We start from the raw sequence: 15,585 nt of genomic DNA, 5'->3' as shown, positions 1-15,585 counted from the left end.
GCTAAGACTTTCTCAGCAAGGTTTGGGAATAAGTACATGAAACAGAAATACTTTTAACCCCAAGAATAAGAGATGGTTCTTTAACCAAAAAGTTGTGGGAGTGTGGAACAAGCCACCAAAGCATGCTGTTGAAGCCAATACAGTGGCCTCTTTCAAAAACTGACGGATGAGATCCTGGAATCAATTATTGTAAGTACTGTACTTTCTACCAAAAGGGCAAGACTGGTCCAATGGCCTCCCTTCATTTGTAACTGGTCTAAAACTCTATTCAGTCTCCCACATTACAAAGAAATCATAGTTAAGACAAATCGGAGTTAAGACAGACTAGACTTAAACATGATATTTTCCTTCTCTTGAGGACACTCTGTATTTCTACAAGAGAATTTGGATCAACTGGTGGTTGATGTTGAATAAAGGGAATAATGCAGAAGGAGTCTGGAATATGTGTAACGGAAGCGTTCTTTCAGGACCCTATGCAGACGACACGATCTGGGGTAGAGTGAGGAAAACACGGGGAGTGAAACCAGGGGGCATGTCCATGGTGCGCTGGTGTTCGGGGAAGGTGTGGCCGAGGCAAACAATCCAGAAATAAGTCCAAGGGGGAATCGAAGAGAAGGCAAAAATCCAAAACCGGGTGGTCCATCCAAGACGAACAGAATAAAAACAGGAACCGGGTCGGAACCGGAATGGGAACGGGAACAGAAACTAAAAACTTGACGGGACCAGGTGCTTCTAGGTCCCGGACTCGCCTGGTATGGGAACCAATGCAGAGCCCGGAATAGAGGGAGCGCCTGGCTTTTAGGGAGAACTGAAAAGGGGGTTGGAACAGGGAGCAGGTGCGGGGGATGAGTAGAAAACAAGGAAGGGCTGGAGCGTCCTTAAGAGGAGGGGTTAACGAACGTGACAATATGGTGTATTCACCAGTCATTAAATCACCATACAATACTTCAGAAATACCCGTATCCCAGCCATTGCACAGTCTAGACCTCAGGTGTGCTAGGAGTGTTCCGTTATCACAGAAAGAAATCAGTTGTAGTCCAGGCACTGTGTGTGAATGTAACCAGAGTCTTTGTTTCTCGACTTTTTATTGGGAATAAATCAAAACTGAAAAAAACAGAAGAAGGAATGCAAGAATGTAAAACACAAACACTGCCTTTTAATGCAAAGGCTTGTCCAGGCAGCCTCCCTCCTCAATAGACATCATTGTGAGGTTTCAGCAACCATTGTCGTGGTGTATTTTCCCCCCCTGCTGAAGTAATATTCCTGTTTAAACCCACAGAAGTGGACGACAGGACAAAAGGAGGTTTCCTCTCCAGGACAGGCCCCAGTGAGACAATGTCTCCAAGTCCTGCTCAGCCAAATTGAGTACAAAATGCCGTGATAAGCAGGCAAGAGTTTTCTGAGTGAGGAAGTAAAACAATTATTACAATCCACCCACGGGGGCTCAGTTTTGTGTTTTTAAAAATAGCTAATTGTATATAAATGCTGTCTTGCAAACTGCATTTGCCTTGAGAGGTTACGTTGTTCATTGAGAGGGTGCACATGCAACAGGCAAGGCCCTGTAATAGCATCAGGTAGGTACAGTAGCTGTGTCAGCATGCGTAGGCTGCAAAGAAACAGGTAAAGGAATAAACCATTGCCTGTTCCCTTGTGATAGCATCTACTGCAAGAGCCGACTAAAATATCTTTTCCTGACAGTACGCTGAAAGGCACCCAAGACTTTCCAGCAGGTTACAGATGTGTGATAAGTATTCAAACCTTCAAAATCAACAATGAAACGGACAAAATGACAGGAAAATGTGGGGTGAGCTAAGCATGCTGTTATGAATAGTTTTCCGCTCAAGATCAATATTAACAGGTTTGAGAGAGACAAAAAGGTATCCTCGCTGTTGTTACTGAATAAAGAAGGAACACTTTCTTCTCTATAGACGACAAGTTCAGAGTAACTTTTCTTTTCTCCACTCTAAAACAAAAGCTTCACCTTAATCTTATTTTTTTTAAATTCTAATTCCTTTATTAGAGAATGTACAGAGCAGAATATGCTTAGAAATGCCTCTGTGACATATTTTATAATGTACTGAGAGGCATTAAAAATACAAATGCTGTTGGCTCCAATCTCAGTGGTGTTACTTTCAACACTCTGTGTTTTTAATGTCTCAAATACTCACATAATTGTATAAAATGGTCCACTGTGGACAATATGAACGGTATACACGCAAAGTGATAAAATGACAGTGTGGTATGTGACTGTGTATTACTTTAAACCTAAAGTAACCTAAAAAACAAAGGCTTCTAGAGCTGAAAGGGGCCAAGTGAGATATACTAAACTTAAAAAGTCCCACTTTGCAAAACCAGGGCTTCCCAAAGTTTATATATTACACAAAGCACACACTCACCATTCAGACTGGAGTCTCTAAAATGTATGTCTTGACTTCATTTGCACACAAAAGCAAATTCTGCTTTTCTATAATCTTTGTCATTATAATTGCCTCCGGAATTCAAAATGTAAAAAGATCTCATTCAGACACTTTGCAGCTGTTCACCGCCTGGTACTTTCAAAAGGCTGCAACACAAAAGGTGCAATGTGCTCCTCATTCAAAGCTCCCGAGAAGGATTTCACCTTAAACTCCTGCTGGGCTGTTGACAGGCTGTTTCTGAGGAGTTCACCAAGAAGCTCAAACAAGCCTGTGGTAGAAACATGCTCGGGCTCTGCCTCGATGCCCAGTCATAGTGAGGCAAAAGTCACTGATTTCTAAGAGTTTTATACTGATGAGATGATGCACTTAGTTTCAAGTGTTTTCCACAGAGAAAAGAAAGAACAAAACACACCATCTTCCTTTATGGAACAAGTAAAGGTTTATTCAATGCTGAAAAGAGAAGAAAAGAAACACAAGGTTTTGGCTGTGGAGTCTTCTTTGGGTGTCATACATGAAGAAGGCTCCACAGCCGAAACATTGTGTCTCTTTACAACTCATTTATGCTGATTGCTACAACTGATGTCAGCGTATGGGAAAGTAACATCACTTTTTATTGTGTTAGTGTTTATTAGACACAGATGTTTACTGGATGTATAAATAAGATAAACAATGGCGTGGTGAGTGTCACACCCGAAGAAGGCTCCACAGCCGAAAGGTTATGTTTCTTTTCTTCTCTTCTCAGCACGGAATAAACCTATTACTTGTTCCTTTGCAGTTGACGCATGTTGACGCATGGCCCTTATTTTTAAGTGGAGTTCAAAAAAGAGTCTTGGCATCTCATCCTGTATATTTCATCAGAAAAACAAGAGGAAGAGAAGCGTTTCACAGTTTTGCGCTTGGAATTTGGCCAGGAGGATAAAATTGGAATAAGTTACATTTGCATCATGTTACGAGTGCGGAAAAAAACACTTTCAGAACACAAGAGGGGTTACTTTGCACTTGAAAAACCTCCAGCTGAACAGTGCCAAGCTACACTGTTGTGCTAAGACAGGCTGCTTCAGCACAGGCAATTGCTGTCTGTTCTTGTGCAGCACCCTACCCCTTTACAAACATTTGTATTGCTTAGAGATACTTTTTATAGCTGGTACTACAGTACAGCAAGGTTTTCCCCATTGATGTTCCATCTACACTACCTTGCACACTATATGCAGTGTTAGCTGAGCTTTTCCCATGAATATCCTGGTATTCTTCCTGTTTCCCCTGTTATCCTTCCTGTTTAAGGCACTTCTAAGGTCTTAGGCGGCAGGAAGGATGCAGTAGGAGCCGGACAGCACGACACAGTCCTGCGGTCCTGAGGGGTGTGCTGACGCAGCATTCATACCAACACTTTCCTCAACACATCCCGCAGTCATTAGCAATGACCTCTTTTCAGAAATCCATTTTCAGTCCTGTTAAAGTTAGCAAAGCTGGCCATTAATATAACAAGAACAGCTGAGCATGAAAACATGCAACAGTGCAAAGATTTGGACATTTCACATCCCAGTGAAGATTTCGTCTTGTGCCTTCTTACATATCCATTCGGCACGTCACACTTCTGCAAAAGAGCAAGGTCTCCTCAGGTCGCTCCACAGACATCCACTGTAAACACAAGAGCCATACCCCTGGTGCCTCCTTAAAGAGCACAGAACAATGTACTGTTTCCCTCGCGACATGTAAGAAATTAAATGATGGAAAAATTAAAACATCAGTCGACTACAAAGCGACACGGAGCTATTCCAAATATAGCGGCTCTGAAGAGGTCAAGTCAGCCGTTAGGGAGCTCACAGCTTTTAGGAAGAACAGGAAGACCATCCCAGAGCAGCAATGCACCTTTCGTCAATCTATCCACTTTCTAACTGCTTTATCCAATACAGAGTTGTCGGGGAGCCATGGGCTTAAAGTGGGATATAATAATAATAATAATTATAATCATTTCTTACACTTATGTAGCGCTTTTCTGGACACTCCACTCAAAGAGCTTTACAGGTAATGGGGATTCCCTCCACCCCCACCAGTGTGCAGCCTCACCTGGATGATGCAACGGCAGCCATAGTGCGCCAGAACACCCCCCACACATCAACTCTCAGTGGGGAGGAGAGCAGAGTGATGAAGCCAGTTCAGAGATGGGGATTATTAGGAGATCATGACTGGTAAGAGCCAATGGGAAATTTGGCCAGGACGCTGGGGTTACACCCCTACTCTTTTCGAGAAACACCCTGTGATTTTTAATGACCACAGAGAGTCAGGACCTCGGTGTTATGTCTCATCCGAAGGACGGCGCCTGTTTACAGTATAGTGTCCCCATCACTATACTGGGGCATTAGGACCCACATGGACCACAGGGTGAGCGCCCCCTGCTGGCCCAATACCACCTCTTCCAGCAGCAACCTTAGTTTTTCCCAGGAGGTCTCCCATCCAGGTACTAACCAGGCTCACACCTGCTGAGCTTCAGTGGGGTGCCAGCTGTAAGTTGCAGGGTGATATGGCTGCTGGCAGCCCTGGATGCACCCTGGAGAGAACACCAGTCACACACAGACACACCAGGGCCAATCTTCCCAAACTCTAACAAATTACCAGTATGTCTTTGGACTTTGGGAAGAAACTGGAGCGCCCAGAGGAAACCCACACCAACACAGGGGGAACATACAAACTCCACACAGACAGCACCCTAGGTCTGGAATTGAACCCAGGCAGCAATACTAAACACTGCATCAAGGTGCTGCCCTGCACCTTCCTAAACCACCCAAATAGCTTTGTTTGTAAGCCAAGCCCCATCGTGGGTATCATCACAACAATGGGTGGTGAACATGGCAGGTTTCTATCGTGCCAGAGGACAGACAGGAACTGCAATGTTCAGTACTGAAGTCCTAGGGGGCTCTGCTAGACTGGTAATGGTCAGAGCTTCAGTGCCAGTCAGTGCCAGTTGCAATCTCAGCTGGGGTATTTGCCTGCTACTCCATAGTGCACAAATTGCGCTTTTAAAAAACAAGCACTTGCATGTCAGTTATTATACTTTAAAAAGATATTGTGCCACAGCCTCAGTTTTTAAAGGCTGCTTTACATGTGGGTTTGTCATTTCCAGGTGGTACAATCAATTCTGATGCCACTTGAATCCAGGCTTCACAAGTATTCCTGCCGAGACAGTCAATAACCGAGTGCCAGTTAGAGACAAGGGGTGGTGCTCCCAGAGGCAATGCCAACCAGAGCACGAGTGATGCTTTTCGAGACTACTGACACTCCTCAGCAGACTAACACTTGAATTTCCGCAGAGATTTGCATGTCTACATATCCTTCAAAACGGCAACTTGGAAGGTTTTTGCTAGAGCAGCATGAAGCAAAAACTCATGTGAGGCATAACCTTCAATTCTGTATTTTGTCATTTTTTGTAATTTACAGTTGTATAGCCTTCCAACATCTAAGAGCAGCTACCCAAGGAGACGAAGAGCCAGAGTTCAAGGGTCAGCCTTCTGGACGCAGCAGCCACAGCAGAGAGTCTGGACAAGTTAGGAAATTGTTAGCCTGGCCTTCAGCACAGCACTTCAAGAGATACAATAATTCAATTCAATAACCGAATTTAAATGAGACAACTGGAGTATTCATGCTTTTAAAGAAGGATCCCAGTAAAGGATGCCATGGACCAGTAAAACGTGAATCGGAGACTAACAACTACTGTAGATGCAGGAAATCGGAGAGAAATGATTATTTTAAACAATGAAATCAACAAAGACCAGAACACAAGGCATTGCAGAAGCCACTTACTATACTCCCGGTGGTCAGGGTCGATCCCTTCCCTGAGGAGCAGAGACTCCAGAGAGGGAGCTATAAGGATCACAGGAGAAAGGGAGCAGGGCAAGGGAAGGGATATCGTGCGTGGCATGAAGTCAGGAAGAGATTAGGGAAAGGGGACGGAATTTGTTTTAATGGAAGGCAGGAATGAGGAGAAAGAGAAACGAAAGTGGAATTAGAAAGTTTGGCCTTTAAAGTTTTTTTTTATGTACAGAAAATATTGGAATAATAGGATGAGTCCCTTCAATTCCCAAGACCCATAAAAATGGCCCATAAAACCCTTCAGACTTGTTGATGATCAGAACAGAGAAAAGATCTGGTTCATGTGCATTTGTTTCTTTTATCATATTGAGAAGACACCCAGCCAATTCCATTTTCAACATGGAGTTTTAAACAAATCATTACACCGTCCAAAGACATTATTCTGTGGGAATTGGCTTCAATTTGCCAGGAGATTTTATTATTTCAAGGATATTCTGTTATAAAACAAACAAAAAAAACTCACAATCATCTAAAAATAAAAACCATACCAGTGACTCCAAATTTTAAAAATGAAGTTTTTGCTTTATTTTGGCTCAAAATTCAGTTTTTGTCTTATTTTGTGCCGTGTGTCCTACAGTATTTTGGCACTGGTCCCTTAAATGTCTGCCCAGCCTTGAAGCATGCCTGCCAAAGATGTTGAACGGTTACTGAATAAGCTTTCAAAACAAAGCAAAAAAATCCTGTCTGGCACACAACCAGACAAACACAAACACTGATATGCACAGTACATTATGCCAGTGTGATTCACAGCAGGCCTGTTGAGCTCTTAAGACGAGCTGTAAGGATATCCTTCAGACCAACCACACTTCCACTTTCTGCTGAGATCGTCTGAAATGTTCCCGCTCAGGTAATCGTGTTGAAAGCTTTGAAAGGGGGCGGGGGGGTGGATTTCCTGTTTTTCCAAGGGGAATCCAGTTAACCCTTTAAGCTACAAGGCACTGCTTTTAAAATAAGGACCAATAGTTATGATGAGTCTTAGCGAAACACAATGTGTACACAGGAAAAGTGGGAAAACAACATTCAGTATGCTACTGTATAAAATAGTGTAAACCCCACTAACAAGTAATATAAAAAGGGATGAGAGAAGGTCATGCAAGTGTATACAGGTCACTGGGTTGGTGAGCTCTCTTCCAGTCAGGTCTGAAAAGACCTCAGGGCTCAACACCAGAGCAGTCTAGCCTTTCCCTTGCTTCTCACTTGTGTCCCCAGCTTCAAGTTTCATTGCGGATTTGGAAGAAACCCAACCAGTGGACCTTGACTGTGAGGATTCTGAGTATTTGAATCGGGTCCCCTCAGAGTTCAGCTCTCCTGGACATAAAAAAAGCTCCAAGAAACATCCTGTATGTAGTTGCTGTTCTCTGAACTGATTCCAAAGCAGTAGTATTTTTTTTTCTAGGAAGATGTTGACCCTACAGTAGACCCAATGCTACACAATACTCCAAATGAGCTTATAATAATGCTTTGTACTTTGTAAATATGAAATATTTTTATTATTTCATCCTCAAGATGAAGATGATGTGGCAACATATCTTTTGGATGGTAGTATTATTTGTATGCCAGGGTGGGATAAGCTATAAACACGTTTTTTTTTTTGTGCTGCACAATAGAAATGATCATGCATTTATTTTTACACTGCAGGTTTTTTATCTTGTTCACAAATTTGTTTTGTCGGTTTACTTCAATTGCCTTCTGTGTTTTTGGTGTGTTGATTCAATAGCATAGTCAACCATGCTACAGTTTATTTCCAGCAAATCTGTATCTTTCTTGGGTTTCTTCGGAATAGATCTCTTACTGGTATAATGGGCTGTCCTTTTTGTGGATATTTGGCAATAAAGGTGTGTGCATTTTCAACAAAACTCTTTTACAAAACTAGTTTGCTGTGTTTGAGAGAAATGAAAATCCTGTGTGTTGTGCCCATTTAAACAATACAGAACTATCAACAGGGCAATTAAAACAGGAAAAGAAATTGATCTTATACAACTGCTTAGGCATCAAAGAGAAATGTACACTTGAGTGAGTTTGTGTACAATCACATTCAATGTCATCACAGTTAGCCACGTTGGCCTAATCTTATTCAGCCTGAAGGAAATATGAGCTGTTACAGCATGGAACATAAAAACTTAAGAACATTTAAGTTCCAGAATGACACCGTGCACCTGGGCCAGGTAGTCAAAATGTTTGTAATACAATATCCGTTAAAGTTTCAAAGTATTTCAATGTGCTGGCTTCAAGTGATTCAGCTCAACAAACTGGTCCAATATTTTTTTTTGTGGAAAATTGTTTCCCTCAAACCTGAATGGACATTGTCCACTTTAAGCCCTCATGTTTTGTTAGATGAATACAGAAATGGTCTGCGCCAGCTCAATACTTCAAGACTTTATGGAACTCAAATCAATTTCTGGTGTGCAGATAACTGACAGGTACAGATTTTGCCTCATAATGAAATAACTCCTTCAATACAACACATGTGGTGTAACTCAGGCGATGTACAGACTGGAAACAATGAAATACACAAATGTTGCAGTAATTATCTCTAGGCTGCTGCTTCCTGATATTTTCTTGAGATGTGCAGCCTGAGGGATGGAAACTTTTCCCAACTAAACTGTAGAATTAAAGGTCTTTAATGAACGCCATAAGCATCTGCTAACACTCATAAAATATTTACAACTTCTTAAAAAAAACACTTTACAACCTATATTTCTGACAGGTGTACAGCTCTTGTGTGGAATCGAAAAGGCCTGTATACAGGATTTACCTGCGACAACAAAAATATAATAATAGAAGCAAATAATGCTCATATAATGTTGATAATGCTCATTAAGCTCTAGACTGTTCTATACAGTGCGTATTGGAAAGGGTGAGATGCGAGCCTTAAATCAGGCAGGTGGGTTCAAATTGATTTTGCTCTAATCCAGCCCTATTGAAGGGAGATACTTGCACACTTGCAAATTGGCCTCAAATGAATTAAAGTACATATTCCTGTTTGTATCTGCATTAGGTGCAAGCTAGGAGAGGGTTGATAAGTGCTACAAGAATCCCTGAAAGTCTGGGGTACAGTAATATAGAGTTTGTGCTGTACAGTATATATACTGTATAGGTAATATCCAATTGTTTTTCAAAACCATGTCACTGAAATGAAAATGGCACACATCCTGTGTTCTTATAGTTTGGATTTTTGGACACTGAGCCATTCCTCTTACCAGCAGAAATTCATGCCATCTTTGCTGTTTTTTCTCCAATTGCATTAAGTGCATTCAAATTCCATTTACGGTGTGTATCAGGCAAGGGTTAGGGTTACAAATGTGTAACATAATGCAATTTTCCAGTTATACTAGCTGTAGGAATTAGTTCAAGGAAACTCTAATTTGTCAGTGAAAGATCGAATACTTCAAGAATGTGAATAATGTATCCCCTATATCCCCTAATAAAATGGTTATTGTTTGCAAAAAATGTGTACAGTAAGTCTCACGTCGATGGACATCTCAGTGCTGTTGTTTTACACAAACGCGTAAAATTAAGCACTTAAAATATCGGTTCGGGACTTGCACTGCTCAGGATCAAATGCTTCCTGTAGGAAAAAAAGAGTTTATTGCACTTCAAGAGAAATACCACGCCCACTTTCTATTCTCTTAAACTGCCGTAATAAAAGCTGTGAAGTTTTATACAGATCTCCAGAGACATAATCAGTATTATTCTGGACACATCCTGCCCTTCCACAGAGAGTCAGGGAAATAGTAAAATGTGGAAAACCACACAAAACATCTGCTGTTAATATGATTGATACACAACTATCCTACATTAATTTTGAAACTATAAAATACCCTGTCAAGGCCTTTGATGGTTCTTTTTTCACTGGTATACAGTACATTTATGCCCAGTTACATTTAATTCACCTCCAAAATAACAGATCTAAATAATTATTTTTCTGGTGTGAGGCCATTTAATGCCTGAAACTTGAGCTCTGTGGCCCAGATGTCACTAGCGTAGACCGTGGCATTAACTGACTGTCACCAGGTTTTCCCAAAAAGTGGCAGCTTGAAATTAACAAGGGTTTCCTCAGTGTTTAGTGGAACAGCACTCCAGAGGCCTTGCTATTGCCTGCAAGCTGCAGTGTTTCCAATCTTACTGCTGGCATGTTATTGTCAGCTCTACTGCAGAGCACTGTGCAGCTCACAACATGTCAAATAGCAAATGGCTCTGACAGACACACTGGAGAAGTACTCATACAGTCCTCATTCTCCCTGTGCAGAGATAATGAACAGGTACCATAGTTTAACAATACAAATAATATAGTTAAAATCTTTATAGATTTTATATATTATTTTGTATATAATATTAGTATAATATTTAGATATATATTTCTGTAAAATTGCCTGATGATTTATTTTTTAAATATTTTTCATAGGAACTATTTTAACCAAACAGGGCGCTTACTTTTAATTTTCACAAACAAAATAAAATTACATACATTGCTGCAAAAACCTGACATTTTTGGGGAAAAAACCCAAATACTTCCCAGAAAATTACAAAAAATGAAAGTTTCTAAGATAATAATAATCTTTTCGGAAGAACCAAATTCATCTAGAAATTTAAGATTATACTGTTAAGTCGAGGAAGTCGCACATAAAGTTAATGTGTTTTAACATTTAACACTTATTAACATTTACAATAACATTCATTGCATGCAGAATTTTGTGTGCCGAAAAAAAATATTTTAATGATATTGTGTTAATTTGCTTTGCTTTATGCTACATGTTTGAGAATTCAGTGACATTTCTCAATTCTAAAATTCATATCCACAGTCGGTTAATCTACATGTACAGTATGATCAAACAGCTCAATCAAATTAATCACTATCGCTTTAAAACAGAGTAAGGCCCCATACTCTGGTAGTACCAAGAAAGCTATTCGCTGTTATCAAGGCTGCCTTAAACAAAGCAATCTTTAAAAGACAAATGCTTTCTCATGGTATTTTGTACATGGAAGACATATAAACACTAAAGAGTACCAAGCCCACACATAAATGTGTCAGAATTCATTTCTATGTGGATTAACGTTCAGTTATTGGCAATGTCCAAATTTATACAATCGCCATTTTGTATAAAGGTATCTGCCAGATGGGAGTAAGAAACCCATACAAATATCCTCAAACTAACTCTCCAGAGAAAAATCAAATGTCTTATTATGTCACTGAACCAGGCTTGGACTACCCCATCAGCTCTTTTCCTAAGGGAGATTGAAATCGTGTGATTTTCTTTGGGATATGCAGGAATCCTTACAGTTGCCTCAAAAAACCTTCCACAAGCTATGTTTTTCTTCCCTCAGTTAAATTCTAAAACTTCCTAAGCATTAATCAAAGTAAATGTAAGGTGCGTGCTCATCTGTACACAGCTCCTTGACTGCTTTATTTAAGACAGGACTCTTCAGTTCATTTCAGTTAGAATTGTTTTTACCAATATATTGAGATTTTTATAATATAAGAGGCAGAAACTGTGGGGGTTTTAAGTCTGTTTGACCACAATCGTATGTAGTTTTGGAAAATAGACTAATACTCTGTTGTGCTATAAGTTTCCCTTCAGCCCGGAATGCTCCCCTTGCAGAACAGAAGAGCTGCAAAGAAGAATTAGGGAGAAGGATGGCAATTTGTGTCCTGAAATTGATAACCACAATACATACAGTAACTGCGACCTGGGTGAAGGGCTGTAACATGCAGCTTATGACCCCAGAACACTGAGTCTCAGAAACATGGAAATGGCTGGAGAGCTCATGGTCTTTAGAGTATTTAATAGCTGTGCATTTAGAAACATTTGCATTTGTGCCAAAACAATTAATCGCACAGCTATAAATAAGCAAATGTCTTATTTCTTCCAAAGCCATACAGCTAGTGAAGGGGGTGGGAGTATTTGCAGGCCTAGAGTTCTCTCACTAAATACAGCAATGCTGACAGAATAATTATGCCAATGATTTTAATGAGTAAAATTCCAAATGAAGTCCCAGAAACTGACTGCTACAGGCGTTAATGATCCCAAGTAACGTTTCTAAAGGACAGGAGTACCAGCTGCAGTGTCCTGGCAGTATTCCAATTCAAACGTTCTCATACTGGCCAAACTAAATGCTTCTCTTTTGTACTGGGTCTTCTCTGCTGTGAATTGAGTTACTGGCAGTTGAGTAAAATTATTTTTTTGTAGAATGTAAAGCAAACTGTTTGTCACTTATAAAACATTTTGGGTTTTCTTTGGGATGTAAAACCCAATATAAATAATGTGTGGTATTACTGCTCTATATACTGTAAGCCATGTTATACCATTGGAGAGTTTTCTACATTTTACATAAGAGGCAGGATACTACAGTGACAGTGCCTAAAACAATCAGTCACTGCTTTCTGTGGGGAAGCCCATCTTCTAAAGGTTGCCAGAGTGTTGTTTTAGCTTGTATGGTTAAACCACTTTTGCTCTCCAATCCCACCACGTCCAGAGTGTTATCTGCTTTCACTGAGTTTCTCAAACCCACAGGGTTTCTCTGCCTGGGCTCCTCTTTCTCCTCCTCCAGCCTAATTCCTTCACTTGCTTCTCGAAATGCCAGTGAAGCTGGTGTCTCTTGGTCACCCTCAACACAGAAAAGTTTGCGGCAACAAAAAGAGGTAATCAAAATAGCTGCAGCTGCCAGCACATGTCCTCTCCCACCCTGATATAATGATCTCCCCCACAAGCCACAACACTCAGCTCAGAGCTGACACGCCCACAATGTGCCACCAAGGAAGAGCTGCCTCTCTGTGGTCTGCAGCAGCCCCCTAAGGACACAATTCCTGAAGAGTTTTACGACATCCCTCTTTTACAATATGACGCATCTGCTCTTCATTTTGTTATAATGATTGCGTTACATACAATTCTTTACACTGTGAGGATTAGCAGCAGTGCTGTCATTCTTCAATCAGTTGTCTAACACCTTTACTCAATGACTAACAGCAATAATGTGCAAATGAACATTACAAACTGGCAGATAGCAATGAAAGAGTTACATTTGTGTGCTATTACGTGAAGTGATTTAATTAAAGGTTGCCACTTGCTTTAACCTAATGCATTCAGATACAGGAGAGAGGGAAAATATAAAGTTTAAGGCACAGTAAAAATACAAGTGGGAACTTTGCTGCTGGAAGAGGTGTTAGTGGGGCCAGCAGGGGGCGCTCACCCTGCACTCCATGTGGATCCTAATGCCCCAGTATAGTGACGGGGACACTATACTGTAAACAGGCGCCGTCCTTCGGATGAGACGTAAAACCGAGGTCCTGACTCTCTGTGGTCATTAAAAATCCCAGGGCGCTTCTCGAAAAGAGTAGGGGTGTAACCCCGGTGTCCTGGCCAAATTTCCAATTGGCCCTTACCAATCATGGCCTCCTAATAATCCCCCTCTATGAATTGGCTATATTACTCTGCTCTCCTCCCCACTGATAGCTGATGTGTGGTGAGCGTTCTGGCGCACTATGGCTGCCGTCACATCATCCAGGTGGGGCTGCACACTGGTGGTGGTGGAGGGGAGTCCCCATTACCTGTAAAGCGCTTTGAGTGGGGTGTCCAGAAAAGCGCTATTTAAGTGTAAGCAATTATTATTATTATTATTATTATTATTATTATTATTATTATTATTATTATTATTAACTTTGCCTCCTGATGTGCTTCGACAGCAAGTGAGCCACATAATGTAGCACAGTGCTGGCGGTAACCATGCATAGGTTCAAAGGCAGAGAAAATATGCATAGGGAAATCATCTTGGCACACATCAAAATACCTTAATTTGATGGAATTTTGTTTAAGAAAAAAACTGACTTAAAAGCAGCACATGAGACTCCTGAGAAATCAGCACGTTTTACAATGACTACAGCTAGTTCTCATAATATTCTATTGCTAAGTTATGATATGGAGAAAAAGACTAGGAGGTTCACAATGTACAAATGATTAAAAGAAAGCAAACATTTCTAGACACAACTCTTCCACATAACAAATGCTTTAGTTGTACAATTACTTCATTCACAAGGCTACTATGTTTTGGTTGACTGGATGTTGTGCCTCAACGAAAAGTGGACACATAAGGAAAAGTGCAGAAAAAAAGAAGATAAAGTTCTAGGCTAAGATAGGTCTATGCCAGTAAGACAACAGGAAAACAGAAGAAACAAAAGGAGGTTATTCCTGCATAATATTTACACTATAAACATTTCCCCTGACAGCAATTTAAATCTCATTGGCTGGGGAGTTTGATGATGATGGATTTCCTATGACAGGGCTCAAAATCAAATTTATTGGGACACAATTATGAAATGTCCTCCATCAATTACATATCTTGGCAAGATAACAAAATCAACAAATCACATTGAATAGTATTTATGCACAGCATGGGATTAATTCTATACCTTTATGGGCTCAGCAGAATTACAAAAAGACACAAATTAATTCTATAGATTAATACAATAATGAATAAATAAATGAACCAAATTAAGTTAAAGCATTAAAACAAGTCTATGGCTGTGGTTTATTCAGAAATGTAACATTTAGAAATGGGCAAACAATTACTTAGCTTAAAGAAAATTTTGGTCTGCAAAATAGCTCACAACTTAAGTTTGAGAAACAGAGCAAGATCTGATGAACATAAGGCACAGTGAGAGTACAAAGTTGCAAAAGGTACTTCAGATAAAGAGCAAGATTGAGCAAGGCTTTGTCATTTAACAGTGAGATCTTAAAACTACATTTTACAGTTTAACAGTGCAGCAATTGTAACTAAGAAATGACATGATATCGGTCTTAGATTTTGACAGGCATGGAAAGCATTACATACATTAAAATGGACTGTGGCAAGCTGATGACAACAGCCAGTTTCTGTAGTGGGGGTGCAGTTGAGTTTTAACAAGATTAGCTATGTTTGCTCTTCCCATCTTGATTGCCTCCCTGAGTAGGTTTAACAATGGGTATTGTTTGGCTGTATTTACATAGATGTCCTTGGGCCAAGAGGTATGTAGACATAGAGGAAGATACTGAGCCTCAAAAGGAGTTCTAATAATTTACTCAGGATTATTAACTTTACTGTAAATCATTAAGACCTCCATATTTCTACATTCTACAGTGACCAGGACATTCCTGGTGAGGTCATTAAACTGATCTCCAAAGGAACAGTCAACAGTAAAAACTCCGTAATCCCTGACCTAAGGTGGTGAAATGATTACACTTTTATTATTTGCATGCAAGCTGAAATCAGTTTAATTTTGATATTGATTTCATTTTATAACACTCCCCATTGTAACACTTGTTTCCTG

At 40.3% G+C, this 15,585-nt stretch overlaps 1 protein-coding gene across 13 annotated transcripts in view; it reads right to left on the bottom strand.

Moving 5' to 3' along the window:
• The window catches only part of hspg2 (heparan sulfate proteoglycan 2), a 222,900-nt gene that overhangs the window by 140,070 nt on the left and 67,245 nt on the right, over positions 1 to 15,585 (bottom strand). For 12 of the 13 annotated variants that reach the window (XM_069183859.1, XM_069183863.1, XM_069183864.1 and 9 more), the window contains exon 4: positions 6,216 to 6,275. The exons of the other annotated variant lie outside the window; for it this stretch is intronic. In XM_069183859.1, coding sequence (XP_069039960.1) covers positions 6,216 to 6,275 — 60 coding nt within the window. The remainder of the gene's footprint in view (positions 1 to 6,215; positions 6,276 to 15,585) is intronic. 13 annotated transcript variants of the gene reach the window in all.

The sequence above is a fragment of the Lepisosteus oculatus genome, chromosome 25, assembly GCF_040954835.1.
Source record: "Lepisosteus oculatus isolate fLepOcu1 chromosome 25, fLepOcu1.hap2, whole genome shotgun sequence".
Lineage (NCBI taxonomy): Eukaryota > Metazoa > Chordata > Actinopteri > Semionotiformes > Lepisosteidae > Lepisosteus > Lepisosteus oculatus.
The sequence above is the reverse complement of the archived record's forward strand: the minus strand, read 5'-3'. Positions and strand labels throughout refer to the sequence as shown.